Source organism: Girardinichthys multiradiatus, chromosome 1 (assembly GCF_021462225.1).
Source record: "Girardinichthys multiradiatus isolate DD_20200921_A chromosome 1, DD_fGirMul_XY1, whole genome shotgun sequence".
NCBI lineage: Eukaryota > Metazoa > Chordata > Actinopteri > Cyprinodontiformes > Goodeidae > Girardinichthys > Girardinichthys multiradiatus.
The window spans coordinates 10,482,983-10,500,796 of NC_061794.1; the positions used below are offsets into that span (position 1 = coordinate 10,482,983).

The 17,814-nt window shown below is 42.2% G+C and overlaps 1 protein-coding gene across 3 annotated transcripts in view; it reads right to left on the reverse strand.

The window, feature by feature from the left end:
* Positions 1-17,814, reverse strand: part of LOC124866209 (plexin-A1-like) — a 412,523-nt gene that overhangs the window by 215,456 nt on the left and 179,253 nt on the right. For all 3 annotated transcript variants that reach the window (XM_047361910.1, XM_047361902.1, XM_047361918.1), the window contains exon 4: positions 4,797-4,928. In XM_047361910.1, coding sequence (XP_047217866.1) covers positions 4,797-4,928 — 132 coding nt within the window. The remainder of the gene's footprint in view (positions 1-4,796; positions 4,929-17,814) is intronic.

Here is a 17,814-nt window from a genome sequence, read left to right on the forward strand (position 1 = left end):
AGGACCTGTATGCTAATTATTGAAAAACTGTATATAAACTCAAACAGGTTGTCAATCAGTAACAAATTATTATAGAATGATTAGAGATTTCCTAAAACAGAGTTTGAAATTTCTGAAATCATACTTATTAAGTTGGACAATTATTAAGGGTGATGTCACAGTATTTAAGTCCCTTAATTTTATTTTTTGCACTTTTTTTTTATTTTAGGTGTAGAATCATATTGATATTTGTTACCATATAAAAGAGCAAATCGAAGACCTAAAACAAAACTTCGCACTCAAAAATCTCCTCAATCACAAGGTAGGCTAACCTTTTATCACAGCTTGGCTTATGTTTGCTGAGGATTATTGACATGCGTGTTTTTGCATTTATAAAAATGTAAATGTATCTTAGTGCTCAGTATCAATTAAGAAACTAGGAGGCTTCTCTCCTGGTAGCAGACCTACATCCTTTTACTAAACTAACACGAGCAGACATGTAGGGGACATATCACTGCTCATTAAATATAAAACACCTCCTTTAATAATTGAAAAAGACTTTCTGGCGGCAATAGCAGTCATCTTTATTGTAGACGGAAAGGAAAGGGACAGTTATGAAAAGGAAAATCTGACAACGCTTACAGCATGGACTTCTTTTATCTTGTCAAGAAGCTGAACAGCTCTGCTAGCTGAAACAACCACAAGACTAAACCGGGTGTTAGTCCACTGAAATCATCCCTAAGAAATCAATAACATTTTCTAAGAAGTTGTGGAACATTATACATATGTATCCTCTAATCTCTAGTCCTCTAAGTCTCTTTTTAAATATACATTTCTGAGAGCAAACATTCTTGATAAATGAAATAATAACTTTTCCAGATTCAAATATCCAGTGCTCAGTTCTTCACTCACTCAGATGAATGGCTGTATGGCTAACCCTAACCCTATGGATGGATGGATGGATGGATGGATGGATGGATGGATGGATGGATGGATGGATGGATGGATGGATGGATGGATGGATGGATGGATGCACGCACCTTTTAGACATTGGGATAGAAAACAGTATTTTTTTTTCTCAGAGATTGGAAATACAGGTCCTTCTCAAAAAATTAGCATATTGAGATAAAGTTCATTATTTTCTATAATGTAATGATGAAAATTCAATATTCATATATTTTAGATTCATTGCACATTAACTGAAATATTTCAGGTCTTTTATTGTCTTAATACGGATGATTTTGGCATACAGCTCATGAAAACCCAAAATTCCTATCTCACAAAATTAGCATATTTCATCCGACCAATAAAAGAAAAGTGTTTTTAATACAAAAAACGTCAACCTTCAAATAATCATGTACAGTTATGCACTCAATACTTGGTCGGGAATCCTTTTGCAGAAATGACTGCTTCATTGCAGCGTGGCATGGAGGCAATCAGCCTGTGGCACTGCTGAGGTCTTATGGAGGCCCAGGATGCTTCGATAGCGGCCTTTAGCTCATCCAGAGTGTTGGGTCTTGAGTCTCTCAACGTTCTCTTCACAATATCCCACAGATTCTCTATGGGGTTCAGGTCAGGAGAGTTGGCAGGCCAATTGAGCACAGTGATACCATGGTCAGTAAACCATTTACCAGTGGTTTTGGCACTGTGAGCAGGTGCCAGGTCATGCTGAAAAATTAAATCTTCATCTCCATAAAGCTTTTCAGCAGATGGAAGCATGAAGTGCTCCAAAATCTCCTGATAGCTAGCTGCATTGACCCTGCTCTTGATAAAACACAGTGGACCAACACCAGCAGCTGACACGGCACCCCAGACCATCACTGACTGTGGGTACTTGACACTGGACTTCTGGCATTTTGGCATTTCCTTCTCCCCAGTCTTCCTCCAGACTCTGGCACCTTGATTTCCGAATGACATGCAGAATTTGCTTTCATCCAAAAAAAGTACTTTGGACCACTGAGCAACAGTCCAGTGCTGCTTCTCTGTAGCCCAGGTCTGGGGAATGCGGCACCTGTAGTCCATTTCCTGCACACGCCTGTGGACGGTGGCTCTGGATGTTTCTACTCCAGACTCAGTCCACTGCTTCCGCAGGTCCCCCAAGGTCTGGAATCGGCCCTTCTCCACAATCTTCCTCAGGGTCCGGTCACCTCTTCTCGTTGTGCAGCGTTTTCTGCCACACTTTTTCCTGCCCACAGACTTCCCACTGAGGTGCCTTGATACAGCACTCTGGGAACAGCCTATTCGTTCAGAAATTTCTTTCTGTGTCTTACCCTCTTGCTTGAGGGTGTCAATAGTGGCCTTCTGGACAACAGTCAGGTTGGCAGTCTTACCCATGATTGGGGTTTTGAGTGATGAACCAGGCTGGGAGTTTTAAAGGCCTCAGGAATCTTTTGCAGGTGTTTAGAGTTAACTCGTTGATTCAGATGATTAGGTTCATAGCTCGTTTAGAGACCCTTTTAATGATATGCTAATTTTGTGAGATAGGAATTTTGGGTTTTCATGAGCTGTATGCCAAAATCATCCGTATTAAGACAATAAAAGACCTGAAATATTTCAGTTAGTGTGCAATGAATTTAAAATATATGAATGTTAAATTTTCATCATGACATTATGGAAAATAATGAACCTTATCACAATATGCTAATTGTTTGAGAAGGACCTGTACATTAACAAAATTTGACACATCCATATTTCATAAGAAACCTGCCTAGTAGAGTCATTATGAGTGCATACAAGGTATTTCTATCTGACTTTAAGCCTTCATATACTTTGGTTCCATGGTGGTAGGGTTTCAATTTTTTCCATCACATCAACAGTGACGACATCCATTTGTATCAATTACACTCCACCTCCACTCTGTTCTCATTTAGACACATGAAAGTCAATTAAGCCTAATCGCTGGTAAATTACACAACACTGTCTACATACTGTGGAAGTCTCATTTAAGGTTATCACTTCGAGGTCATTAAGCTTTTGGAGATAAGGGAGCCATGGAGGAGAAGACTGAACGTGCTGAATGCAGAATCAAACTCTCTGAAGGCATTTTAAGATAACACACAGATTCCAAGGCAGTGGAATTTTAGTCATATAATGAAGCCATGATTGGAAATGAAAAATCACTGAGATTAAGAAGTCCAAAGTAAAATATTCATAACAGTACTAAGTTAAACTTGATGTGCCACGAAGATTATTAATTTGTAACTGGACTGATCTGTGATTTCACATTATTCTTTCATTTAACTGTACTGAAGTTACCACTAAACTTGAATTCTAATTTTCTTTTGTCTTAACATTACAAATTTTGTGCCAGCAGAGCAGGCATGACATGTGGGAAGGCTGTTGGTCCTCGAATCAGAAGTCTATAGGTTTCAGGTCTTGACCCTGGGACCTTTGCTGTGGGTCCTTCCCCTACTCCTTCTGCCTTTGTTCTATTTAACAGCTCTCAATAAAGGCAACTACTGCCACAAAATCAGAAAAAAATTATTCAGACATTTAAAGGGAAAACTGAGCTTAAACAGGGGAACAACTCTTTCTGCAAGTTTTAACTGCAAGTATTATCTGGAACCACAGTGAAATACATTCCAAGCTAAATTAAGTCAAATCAAAACAGCGAGTAGACATGCTATCAAGAATCCTGACCAAAATTCTGATAATGACAACAATGATTTCCTTAATTTCTGATGGAATCTGGTATTATGCTTTACATCACATCTTAATTCTTGTGATATGAACCAGCTATTCCATTGTAATAAGTAAGGAAAAACATCATGGAGAAAGAGAGAGTTGCCTGTAGTTGTTTAACTGCATGGAAGTGAGGCCCAAGGGTGAACCTCTTTAATAACTAGTGTGTTGACAAATGTGAAATGAAGTGATATGACATGACAACATAGGTCACTCAGTATCCTACAGTCATTCTGCCTTAAATTCCTTTTTTTCTGTTTTTATTCATGTGGTGGTCGTGGCTTTTCGGACTACACCACACTTAATCGATTCAGTCATTTTTTCCTCCCTAGATTTTGGCTCTTTTAAATCCTAGCAGAAACTAAAAGAATAGGATACACTTGGGTTTCACCAGAAAAGTTACCACAGTGTTCAGTTGTTCAGAATGAAATGAGGAAAAAAGAAACAACCTACATTTATTAAATTACATCTCTGCTGTTTATAAAGGTACTCCTTAAGAGTCATCTGTCAGGTTCAAAGTAATACCTTGGCAACGAGTAGCATTTTTAAGTGTACAAAATCAGTTCTAAGTATTTTTGCACTCGGGGTATAGTTTAAATTTTTGTTATGGTTAACAAGGAAGGCTAGTAAAGCAATGTATTATATGTATCTTACAAGTATGTATAAAATATAAACTCTACAAAAATAAAACATATTTGTTTTTTCAAGTACCTAGTTGTATATCCTTCTGTATGTATGTAATTAGCCTGATTGCTTGCATCTCAAGTGAATATCTTTATACCTCCACCATCTTCATTGTCTTATTCTCTGTCACTTACCCATATTCTGCAGTTCATATGCAAAAGATCTGTGTATGTTCTATTAGGCACTCAGGACTGCAATGATAAAAGGCTGTGAAGCAGTATTAGTGGATCTTGATAAAGAGATCAGTTTTGCACGTGTGCAAAACAGACACACAGATTTGTATGGATGAGACTCCGTATCCATCCCTGTTACTGCCACACAGATCAATGATCATTGATATTCAGTCATTATTTAGTCAGGGCTGTCATTGGCAAGAATAGACTGCAAAATAGACTAACAGTGCTTGACTGCACTGTAGATGATTGGGGAACTGATCTATGTGTTTCTCCTACCTGTTTATCAGTGAGGGCGTACAAGAACTGATGATCTGGACTGAAGAGCAGATCTCTCAGGATGGGGTTCCCATCGCTCACCATCACATTCTCATACAACAAGGCAGGCTGGGAATCGGAGTTCACCACGATCTGGAAGAACAGTGGGGAATACAGAAATGTCATGATTAAAATGGAGAGGACAAAACTAGGGCTAAGAATACTTAGCTTCCTCTGATTTTGTCATTGATTTACGCATAAATGGCTAGAATGGAGACGAGCAGGCAGCATGACGGTAAGTAAAGATTGAGTCTTGGAAAAACAAAAACTCACTCACTAGAAGAGGCAGGAACAAAACAGTGAACAGGCAGGCGAGACAGGCATGGCATGATCCTTAATGTTTCCGCGAGGACTGAACAGAACAGATGTGTATATATGGAGCAAGAACCAGGTGAAACAAGGAGACCGAATGCTAGGTGCAGGTGAACCAAATAAATATGATTGAAGACAGGACAGAACAAAATTCAATTCAATTCAATTCAAAGATACTTTATTGATCCCCGAGGGGAAATTAGAATTCCAGTACAACCCATCCAAACATACATCATGACACAAGACAAGGGGGGACGGATCACCGAGGCTTTGCTGCCCACTCACAGGCGCTGCCCTCGTTAGATGAGAAAAGAGGCCACATTAGGTAAGTAGAGGGAAAAAATATTTCACACTTCATCCTTAGCAAGATACAGTTTGAGATTGCAAAAAAACCTCAGCACAAAGAAGCAACAAGTTTACATAACAAGGTGGTATGAGGGGGTGCATATGTTTATCTTGAGCATGTGTGTGTGCAAGTGAGTGTGTGCAAGTAAGTCCATGAAGCACTGTCCCAGAGACCATTGTCCTTGATGGTACTTTGGAATGTTCATCAACCAGCCACAAAGTTCTGAGCAGGTCCACAAACATCCAATTATATACATATCTTCCACATCCTCGACTGACATTATCGACAAACACACAATCCTCCACTTCCGCCAGGAGTCCATTGTGTATCCAGAGAAAAACGTCCCGTCCGGACAAGTTGGGCTCTCCTTCACCCTGTCTTCTCGTTGAGAAAATGTGATCAATTGCATTGAGAGACCAGCTGACCAAATCCATAACTCAGAATTTGGAAGATATGCAAAAAGAGGCTCCAAAAAGAAGACATGTGGCTGGAGCAAAACAGAGACTCTTGAATTCAAACTTAAACACAACTAGTAAACCATGAAACTAAAGCATAACCAGATCCAAAAAACGTAACTTGACAAAACATGAACTAGAAGACAAAAACTAAAGCATGACCAGGAAAATAACAAAAACATGATTCAAAACCTATCAAGAATAATAATAATAATAATGAGAAGAACCCAAAAACACCCACAAATCATAATACCTACAGTTTTTTTTTATTTATATTTTCTATTTAAAAATATTGATTAATGAAAGCAGTAACCACTTGCCTGTTTTTACAGGCATTTTCAAATCCAGCGATATTGATTGGTTTCTCATTTCTACATCGTAATTGTCTTTATATACAACTTCGGGGATCAAACATGTTACACAAAAATAATACCACATTTTTACTCTTAAAAAGTTTCTCCTGATGCCTCTACTTTTACTTTTCGACAAGTGCAAGTCACCAAAGTAACATGAAACATTTCAGCACTTTTATTCAACCCCTAAGTCTTTTATGTTGTTACGGTTTCCAGAGTGCAACAACACTACAGAACTATACAATGAGTTTTTTGATAATGTTTGCCATCGTTGAATCTACTAGCAAAATCTCTTATGGGGCACACTCCTCCAAAAGCACTGAGTAAATCTTATACCGGTTTCCTTTGGATATTTCTCTTTCTTATTTCTCACCCTCCATTTTGCATATCTATAACCAGAGAGCAGTTTTGTCAGCAAGGCCTTAGTGTTTTTCTCCCTCTTGCCATCTTATCTATCCTTTTTTCCCCAACAGCTCTGGGTTTGGTTACGATGGGCGAAAAACAAGACCAGAGTTACTTTAATCTTCCTCTAAACAGGTGGTTCATTAGCAGAGTAAGAAGAGGAAGCAAAGGTGGTTAAATGTCAAGAATCTTTCCAACCGTAGGGCTGCTTTAATGTTATCATTTAATATTGTGATGATGATATTGGTTGCAATAAAGAGACATGCTCTAAACTCTTTTATTTTCCATTATAATATTATCCACAACACTCCGCATGAATTGTACCATCTTGTTCCCCAAAACCTATATCAAGTGCCGGAATAAAGGGCAGTGAAAGTCCAGCCGATTAGCCAAAACATTTGCGTTATATTGAGTTGGAATTTTTAGTATTTGTAAAATAATTGCTAACCACATATCGCATCTGATCAGTCTTTTTTAATCTGGCACATACAGGTCCTTCTCAAAATATTAGCATATTGTGATAAAGTTCATTATTTTCCATAATGTCATGATGAAAATTTAACATTCATATATTTTAGATTCATTGCACACTAACTGAAATATTTCAGGTCTTTTATTGTCTTAATATGGATGATTTTGGCATACAGCTCATGAAAACCCAAAATTCCTATCTCGCAAAATTAGCATATCATTAAAAGGGTCTCTAAACGAGCTATGAACCTAATCATCTGAATCAACAAGTTAACTCTAAACACCTGCAAAAGATTCCTAGGGCCTATAAAACTCCCAGCCTGGTTCATCACTCAAAACCCCAATCATGGGTAAGACTGCCTACCTGACTGCTGTCCAGACGGCCACTATTGACACCCTCAAGCAAGAGGGTAAGACACAGAAAGAAATTTCTGAACGAATAGGCTGTTCCCAGAGTGCTGTATCAAGGCACCTCAGTGGGAAGTCTGTGGGAAGGAAAAAGTGTGGCAGAAAATGCTGCACAACGAGAAGAGGTGGCCGGACCCTGAGGAAGATTGTGGAGAAGGGCCGATTCCAGACCTTGGGGGACCTGCGGAAGCAGTGGACTGAGTCTGGAGTAGAAACATCCAGAGCCACCGTGCACAGGCGTGTGCAGGAAATGGGCTACAGGTGCCGCATTCCCCAGGTCAAGCCACTTTTGAACCAGAAACAGCGGCAGAAGCGCCTGACCTGGGCTACAGAGAAGCAGCACTGGACTGTTGCTCAGTGGTCCAAAGTACTTTTTTCGGATGAAAGCAAATTCTGCATGTCATTCGGAAATCAAGGTGCCAGAGTCTGGAGGAAGACTGGGGAGAAGGAAATGCCAAAATGCCAGAAGTCCAGTGTCAAGTACCCACAGTCAGTGATGGTCTGGGGTGCCGTGTCAGCTGCTGGTGTTGGTCCACTGTGTTTTATCAAGGGCAGGGTCAATGCAGCTAGCTATCAGGAGATTTTGGAGCACTTCATGCTTCCATCTGCTGAAAATCTTTATGGAGATGAAGATTTCATTTTTCAGCACGACCTGGCACCTGCTCACAGTGCCAAAACCACTGGTAAATGGTTTACTGACCATGGTATAACTGTGCTCAATTGGTCTGCCAACTCTCCTGACCTGAACCCCATAGAGAATCTGTGGGATATTGTGAAGAGAACGTTGAGAGACTCAAGACCCAACACTCTGGATGAGCTAAAGGCCACTATCGAAGCATCCTGGGCCTCCATAAGACCTCAGCAGTGCCACAGGCTGATTGCCTCCATGCCACGCCGCATTGAAGCAGTCATTTCTGCCAAAGGATTCCCGACCAGATATTGAGTGCATAACTGTACATGATTATTTGAAGGTTGACGTTTTTTGTATTAAAAACACTTTTCTTTTATTGGTCGGATGAAATATGCTAATTTTGTGAGATAGGAATTTTGGGTTTTCATGAGCTGTATGCCAAAATCATCCGTATTAAGACAATAAAAGACCTGAAATATTTCAGTTAGTGCGCAATGAATCTAAAATATATGAATGTTAAATTTTCATCATGACATTATGGAATATAATGAACTTTATCACAATATGCTAATATTTTGAGAAGGACCTGTACTGTAATATTGAACATGCTGACACTGCAAAGCCGATTGCAGTTCAATATACTGTGCAACTCTAACTAAACCTTATAAAAAGCTACATCTGAATCTTTTTTAAGGTCTTAAAAACTGGTGGCCTTTATTCATCAATAGCTGAACAGGAAACAGGGCAAAGAGAGAAGAGGAAGACATGTAGCAAATGGCCTGGGGCTAGGAATTGAACACAGGACATGTGCACTAAGAACTGTATCCTCAGCATTTGGTGCGCCTGCTCTACCACTGAGCCACTTGACGCCAACAAAACACTACATTTGAGGCAAGAATTTAGCAAAAGAAAGCATCTTGTGTTGCCAAACAGTGAATATTATGTAAATTGCATGTAATAATTTACTACATCTAATAGCTGCAAATTACATACCTTTATACAGACTTTCAGGTGTTAACGTTTCTTATGTTAACTGTGTGTACGTGTGTGCACATGTGCGAATGAAAAGTCGATGTATTTGAGTTGTTACTGTCCAAAGGTCATGTGTTTTAGCAGCCTCCCCTCTATGTTGCTTTCACATAAAGACACACAAAAACACTGAAAAGTTTTATTGACGTAAAGTGAGTGTGACCTTTTTTGCGTTTTGTTTTTATGGCTCTGATGATTTTTCTCTTTCTCTCTCGCTGTCAGAAACAGCACAAATATTCGGGAAAAAAAAGAAAAAAACACACTCAGACTGCTACATGCCGAGGGCTGCTGTATCCTTTATGATGAGTGACGGACTGTGATGGAATGAGGGAAGGGAAGGAACAGAGAGCGTGCTCTGCCCCACAGCCTGGGGCAAAGGGCATTTGGAAGGGGATTCAGGTCAGCTAGCACAGAAGGGACTATAATACAAGGCAGGTGACTGTGAATTTTCATCTTGTCTATTAGCCTGCAGGTGCCTGCTCTCCTTCACTGACCTCTGCACTCTGGAAGCTAGATGGTCCTTCTTATAGTGCAGGCAGCTTCAGCAGAGACAACTTCAGGAAGTCTCAGTTTTTACCTTCTTCCTTTGGAACACCTGAACTGAAAGGTCACAATCTGTAATCACATCATAATCACATCATGAAGGGATTTTTGCTGTATTACTTATGGGCATGTGTTTGTATAAGATTGGTGATACCTCTAAATAAAAAATAATTGTACCACAATATTAACAAGGAGAGTAAAACAATATGGCATGAGACCTTGTGATATTAATTAATAATAAGTCCAGGATATTTCTCTGTCATAGTATCCAGTTGCTCTCATTCTGTGACTTCATCTGGTGAAAGAAATGTTTGCTAATATAACAAGCCTTGCATTATGAATAAGTTGTGTGAGTAAGACACCATTTCTCTGTTTGACACTCTTGTTTCGAAGCCTAAAACAAAGTAGTTCTTGAGTTGTGTCGGTTACAAAAGCACCGATGAAAGCTCCATCACCTATAAATCTTCTAAAATCGATGGATCTTGGGCACAACAGATGAAACATGAACGATTTGTAAGGACTGTAAGAATACGAGAGTGGCAAACTGTTAGCCGGTAACGGTGCAAACGTTAGCATCTGCTTCGTAGGTTCTTCTAAACTAAAGGTCTATTCTCTTTTCAAAATATTTGGATTACATTTAATTAGCTGAAAAATATGGTGAGGTAAAGACTCAAGCAGCACTTGAAGTACTGGGAAACAACTTTATTAACAGACCAACGCATTTATATGTATTTACATAAACGTGTACTGGTGATGTTAATCGCTGTTATCTAGTCTAAGTTTTTATCATGGAATTATTATTTTTAGGGTTCCCTTGATTGTCATGTGTTTAACCTGTCTGCATTTTCCTGTGCACCTTTGGGAATTAACCAACTGTTAGATGTGTAAGATGATTTCCTCTTTGAATTTGAAGTGGATTAGCCCAGCTTTCCTCTTTTGTGAATACAAAAAGAGATTCTTAGTTTTTCAAAATCATTGCTAAAATCTTGTCGGGTCTCATGTTAAACTCAAAATCATGTCTGATTTCGTCTTTTCACCGGTTTGTATCATTAGAACCATAGTTATTGACATATACACTTCTTTCAGACAGATGACCAGCAATGTGCAGCAACATGTAGGGGAGGGGCTACAGTGCATCCTTCTATGCTCCATACAGCTGGGGAAAACTCCAGTCACAGCAACTTTAATTGGCTTATCAGAGGACATGAAAGCTGAGGAGTGGTGTGAGGGAAGACTTTGGTTGTTTTGAAATGTATCTTTTAGAACCTTGGTACACCTTCATACTCCCAAGTGGCCCATGCATAATTAGTTTGTTGAGGTTTAATTAAGTTCACTTTCAAATTGCAGAATTGAAATGGCATCTGCTTACAAAGAGCTAAAATGCCAAAGGAGGCAGCTCAAAGAATGTGAGTTCTTTGGGTGGTCTGTGCAAACTAAATGCAGGCCTATAAGCATAAAATAAGAGTAACACCGGGCCACGTAGAACTTTTTTTATATTTAAGTTTCACCTTCTGAAATGTATTAACCAGCCTGAAAGATGAAAGCAACTATGCTAAAAGAAAACACTGACTACCTGCTTTAAAAGTGCTTATTAAATATGCTTTTGTAACTGCTCCCCTGATGATTATTAGCCCAGAAAAAAGAAGCATAAAGCTTGATGCTTTGAAGTCACTGTAAGCTTATGAGTCATTAAAACACTGCCTTTTTACTGATTAGTTTACCTCTTTGAAGCGGGACAATCATACGTATTTCAGTCTCGCTCAGCAGTGCAGCTCCGATGAGTGCGGCAAACATAATTGCTGCTATTTGCATTCTAATTATCCACCAATCAATTAGTTTTACAACATAAAAAAATTTGAAAAAGGCATTTTAATGCGGTTCAAGAGAACATGAAGCACTGTGCAAAGCAAAGATGCTGCTCTTTTGAAACATCTATATTCTATGTTCTTTTCCAAACTTTAGTGTGAAAAGATGCAAGTTCAGCTTTCCGTCCAATGACAAATGTGGTTTTAGACATGCAAATGCCACTGTAGAAAAATTAGAATCAGCACAAAACGTAGAGGTAACCCGTGTTTTGCATTTGGTAAGACGTTCTGCTTGAGTCAGCTCTCTTTAGTTGCCTCAATTTATGTCTTGTTATGTTAATTTTTATTAACGCACTTATATTAATCATAATCAGAGAGTTTGAAATTTAAATATCATGGAACCTTAAAATGTACTTTATTTTGAAAAGCCAACACCGCTGGCTCCTTCCTGCCTGCGAAGCTGCTACAGTTGTTCATAGAGTAAGGCGAAAGAATTCCACATCCTCCGTTCCTAATCTGTTCTATTCCGACTGACGTAGCAACTCCGTTGTTATGTTAATTAATGGTTCCACATTCTCCATGACTGCTCCGAACGTCACCGTCAACGGACCCACTCTCCGTCGTTCTCTATCAAATTACGGAACAACTACAATTTTCTGTTCCATTCCAGTCCGTCTTGCTCTGGGCGGGTCAACCAATGTACCTCTCGTGCATGCTTTCTTCGGACTCCAAGGAACCTGGAGCGGACATATGTTGCATTTGAATGGCAGTAAAGTAGTTAATTAATATAAATTTTACCTTAATGCGTAATGTTTCATATGCGTTTTGAACGGCACGAGTTCCACCCCCCTCCTCGGCAGCCCACCGCCACAATTTAAAAAAATTTAAGAGGAAACCCTGCCTAGTGTGATTCAGACATGTAAAAAAGACTTTCTGTACTGTTTTTGAGTGGCTGAACATTCATTATTCTTGTGAGGACATTTGTTATGCGTTCCTTCCGTTATGCTGGCCAGAAGTTCCCAGAAGTGGGTTGTCAGAAAATTTCCTTTTTACTGAACTACAGTAGGAAAGGTTACACTGGCAAATGTGCTCTTTTTTTAAAGAATGAGATTAAATTATATTCAGAAAATCAGTTAAGCGGTATGTCACCCAATAATCCCCACAGGTCTGTTGTGTTGTATTTGACTGTGGTGTGACCTCTGTTACCAACAAAGCTGGTAACAGAGTTATACTGTATACCCCAATCACACTATCACGTATCATGCCTTGCATTTCAATGACTCATAAAGAGATAAAGCTCCAGCATCTTATGAACAATGCAACTTAGACACAACAGATATACTCCAAACAGGCGTACACAAATTTACGTAAACAAATGTCACAGTGATGATGATAGTGTTACTTAATCTCGTGCTATGCTATGCGCACACTCTGTCCGTGCTGATGAAGATTCACACACTTCAGCATGGTGAAGGCTTGGAGAAGCTCGAACTAGGGGACAGTCAGACCCAGTTTGTGGTAAGGTCAGTTACACGCTGGTAATTGTATACAGTTCTTATGTAATTCTGGACATCTGAATACAAAATACCCAGCATTAGCTGCTTGAATAGCAATATGGTCTTTAGAGCACTGTTGATGACCTATGGAACTTTTTTTTACACTTGTTTTAGTGTTGTGTTTGGCATATTACAGGTTTTACAGTTCAACCTGATTTTAAACGTTTCTAGTGTCCAGAAAGTAATGAAAATGCCCCTTTTGATTTATGAATGAGTGTTAATTTACTCAGTTAAAAAAAAAACTACATACTGATGGGTAAAATGGTAAACTCAAGTTTTGATTTGATCAATGAGATAAACCTTGAAATTTGTATTTATCAATGAAGTAGCCACTACATTTCTGTCCTTTAGAAAATAAAACAATAAAAAAAGTAAATGTTTTTTTTATCAATTTTATTTGTTCAGATGTATCCAAACTTGAAATATTAGAAAAACTAATTCCAGGCATTTCCAGACTTTTCAAGACTGTGGAGGAACCCTTTTTATACCCATCTCAAGGCACACAATACAAAATGAGGGCAGATCAGAAGTGACACCTCCTTGATAGATATGACAGAACTTGATGTTTCAAAGAATTTGCTTTATTTTCTCACATTTAGACCGACGTTGAATATGTTTTAAAATAATTCATCACACAAAGCCAGATAACCAATAAAGTGAGAGATGTTATAGAAACTCTGATTCTTTGTTATTAGCCTATCAGAGTTGTTATTGTGTCCAACTAATCGGCTAAATAAAACTTAATCTCTTCGCCATTTGTAATTAGTTTAACCAAACTCCAAAGTGACGATATCCAGCTGCTGTATGGTGAGATTTAAGAAACAGATAAGTTGTTGCGTTGCAATATTTACCAGATAATTTATGCTACTGGCCAGTATTAATAAGTACTTGTCTCCTGACACTAACCAATCCTGATGAAAAAAAAAAAATGGCTAATATACTCGTACTCGTCGTCTTCTGCTTTATCCGGGACCGGGTCGCGGGGGCAGCAGACTCAACAGAGACGCCCAGACGTCCCTCTCTCCAGACACCTCCTCCAGTTCCTCCAGGGGGAGCCCAAGGCGTTCCCAGGCCAGCCGAGAGACATAGTCCCTCCAGCGTGTCCTGGGCCGTCCACTGGGCCTCCTCCCGGTGGGACGTGCCTGGAACACCTCCCAAGGAAGGCGTCCAGGAGGCATCCGGTATAGATGTGGAGGAGCAGCGGCTCTACTCAGAGCCCCTCCCGGATGGCCGAGCTCCTCACCCTATCTCTAAGGGAGTGCCCGGCCACCCTACGGAGGAAGCTCATTTCAGCCGCTTGTATCCGGGATCTCGTTCTTTTGGTCATGACCCAAAGTTCATGGCCATAAGTGAGGGTAGGAACATAGACCGACCAGTAAATTGAGAGCTTTGCTTTTCGGCTCAGCTCTCTCTTCACCACAACGGACCGGAACAGCGCCCCCATTACTGTGGCAGCCGCACCGATCCGTCTGTCAATCTCCCGCTCCATTCTTCCCTCACTCGTGAACAAGACCCCGAGATACTTAAACTCCTCCACTTGAGGCAGGAACTCCCCTCCAACCTGAAGAGGACAAGCCACCCTTTTCCGGTCGAGTACCATGGCCTCGGACTTGGAGGAGCTGATCCTCGTCCCAGCCGCTTCACACTCGGCTGCGAACCGCCACAGCGCATGCTGAAGGTCTTGGCTAGAGGGGGCCAGCAGGACCACGTCATCTGCAAAAAGAAGAGACCAAATCCACTGGTCCCCAAACCAGACCCCCTCCGGCCCTTGGCTGCGTCTAGAAATCCTGTCCATAAAAGTTATGAACAGGACCGGTGACAAAGGGCAGCCCTGCCGGAGTCCAACATGCACTGGGAACAGGTCCGACTTAGTGCCGGCAATGCGGACCAAACTCCTGCTCCGCTCGTACAGGGACCGGATGGCCCCTAGTAAAGGGCCCCCGATTCCATACTCCTGGAGCACCCCCCACAGGGCATCACGAGGGACACAGTTGAATGCCTTCTCCAGGTCCACAAAACACATGTGAACCGGTTGGGCAAACTCCCATGAACCCTCGAGCACCCTGTAGAGGGTATAGAGCTGGTCCAGTGTTCCACGGCCGGGACGAAAACCACACTGCTCCTCCTGAAGCCGAGGTTCGACTATCCGCCGGACTCTCCTCTCCAATACCCTGGCGTAGGCCTTACCAGGGAGGCTGAGGAGTGTGATCCCCCTGTAGTTGGAACACACCCTCCGGTCCCCCCACCCCAGTCTGCCAGTCCAGAGGCACTGTCCCCGACCGCCACGCAATGTTGAAGAGACGTGTCAACCATGACAGCCCTACAACATCCAGAGACTTGAGGTACTCGGGCGGATCTCATCCACCCCCGAAGCCTTGCCACCGCGGAGCTTTTTAACCACCTCGGTGACTTCCGCCTGGGTGATGAAAGAGTCCGACCCTGAGTCCCCAGCCTCTGTTTCCACCACGGAATGCGTGATGGCAGGATTGAGGAGATCCTCGAAGTACTCCTTCCACCGCCCGATAATGTCCTCAGTCGAGGTCAGCAGTCTCCCGCCCCCACTATAAACAGTGTTGGCGAAGCACTGCTTCCCCCTCCTGAGGCGACGGACGGTTTGCCAGAATCGCTTCGAGGCCAACCGGTAGTCTTTCTCCATGGCCTCACCGAACTCCTCCCAGGCCCGTGTTTTTGCCTCTGCCACAGCCCGGGCCGCAGCACGCTTGGCCTCACGGTACCCATCAGACGCCTCAGGAGTCCCACAAGCCAACCACAGCCGATAGGACTCCTTCTTCAGCTTAACAGTATCCCTTACTGCCGGTGTCCACCACCGGGTTCTGGGATTGCCCGCAGACCTTACGGCCACAGCTACGGGCAGCAGCATCGACAATAGATGCGGAGAACATGGTCCACTCGGACTCTATGTCTCCAACATCCCCCGGGATCTGGTCGAAGCTCTCCCAGAGGTGGGAGTTGAATACATCCCTGGCCGAGGGTTCCGCCAGACGTTCCCAGCAGACCCTCACTATGCGCTTGGGCCTGCCAAGTCTGACTGGCTTTCTCCTCCTCCAGCGGATCCAACTCACCACCAGGTGATGATCAGTGGACAGCTCAGCCCCTCTCTTCACCCGAGTGTCCAAAACATGCGGCCGAAGATCTGATGATACGACAACAAAGTCGATCATCGACCTCCTGCCTAGGGTGTCCTGGTGCCAAGTCCACTGATGGACACCCTTATGTTTGAACATGGTGTTCGTTATGGACAATCCGTTACTAGCACAGAAGTCCAATAACAAAACACCACTCAGATTCACATCGGGGAGGCCATTCCTCCCAATCACGCCTCTCCAGGTGTCACTGTCGTTCCCCACGTGGGCGTAGAAGTCCCCCAGCAGAATAATGGAGTCCCCGGGAGGGGCACTATCCAGCACCCCCGACAGGGACGCCAAGAAGGCCGGGTACTCTGCACTGCCACTCGGCCCGTAGGCTGAAATGATAGTCAGAGACCTCTCCCCAACCCGAAGGCGCAGGGATACGACCCTCTCATCCACTGGGGTAAACCCCAACACGAGACGGCTGAGCTGGGGGGCAAAAAGCAAACCCACACCAGCCCGCCGCCTCTCTCTGTGGGCCACTCCAGAGTAGAACAGAGTCCAACCCCTCTCAAGGAGATGGGTTCCAGAACCCACACTGTGCGTGGAGGCAAGCCCGACTATTTCTAGTCGATATCTCTCGACCTCCCGCACAAGCTCAGGCTCCTTCCCCCCCAGCGAGGTGACATTCCACGTCCCTAGAGCCAGCCTAAGCATCCGGGGATCGGGCCGCTGAGGTCTCCACCTTCGTCCGCCACCCAATCCTCTTTGCACCGGTCCCTCACGGTTCCCCCTGCAGGTGGTGGGCCCATCTTTAATAAACAAGTTTTATACGACTAATATAAAACATGTTTATTAAAGAGGATAATCTATTATCCTTGCAGAAATAGAGATGCCCCAGGGACTGAAGTGTTTTTTTGATGGTTATGGGAACAGCAAGCAGGGGTGAAGGCAGCAGGGGTGTTAGAAGTGCACATTTAAAAAAAAGAAGAAAACAAAGAAGTGCGCATATAAAGGACAAGGCAGTAAAAGAGGGCAAATTAGAAATGGTCTGGGTTCAAATACCGGTCACAAGTTTGGGTCAGGTATCACCTCATTAATTACACCACTTTCACAGAATGATGTAGATTTGTTTTAACATCAGTCTTTTTTTATCAACTAGTTGCTTAATTACCTTTCTCATTTTATTGCAGTGTGTTTCCATATGCAAGATTTCTAATGTTTTTCAGTTGGCTACCCCTCTCTAAACTGTTCCTTAACTTTCATTTCTAGAGACTTTTCTTAGATATCTCCTCAGATGCTTCACTCCAAAGCTCCCCTTTCCATTTCAAGATTTTTCTAAGCTGTCTTGATTTTCAGACCTTCCTCTCACCCCGTCTACCTCCTCCACAGACATCAACCTCATCCCCTTGAGTATGTGTGTGTGTCCAGACACAGCAGTGCCCCGGTTCAGCCTCAGCTGTTCAACATGTAGTTAATTACATGGCTGGAAAAAAAGGAGGGACGAGGACGGACACGAAGGACGGAACAAAAGAAATGGGGAAAGGATGGCAGCTTGTTCTTTTTTTTTATTGAGACC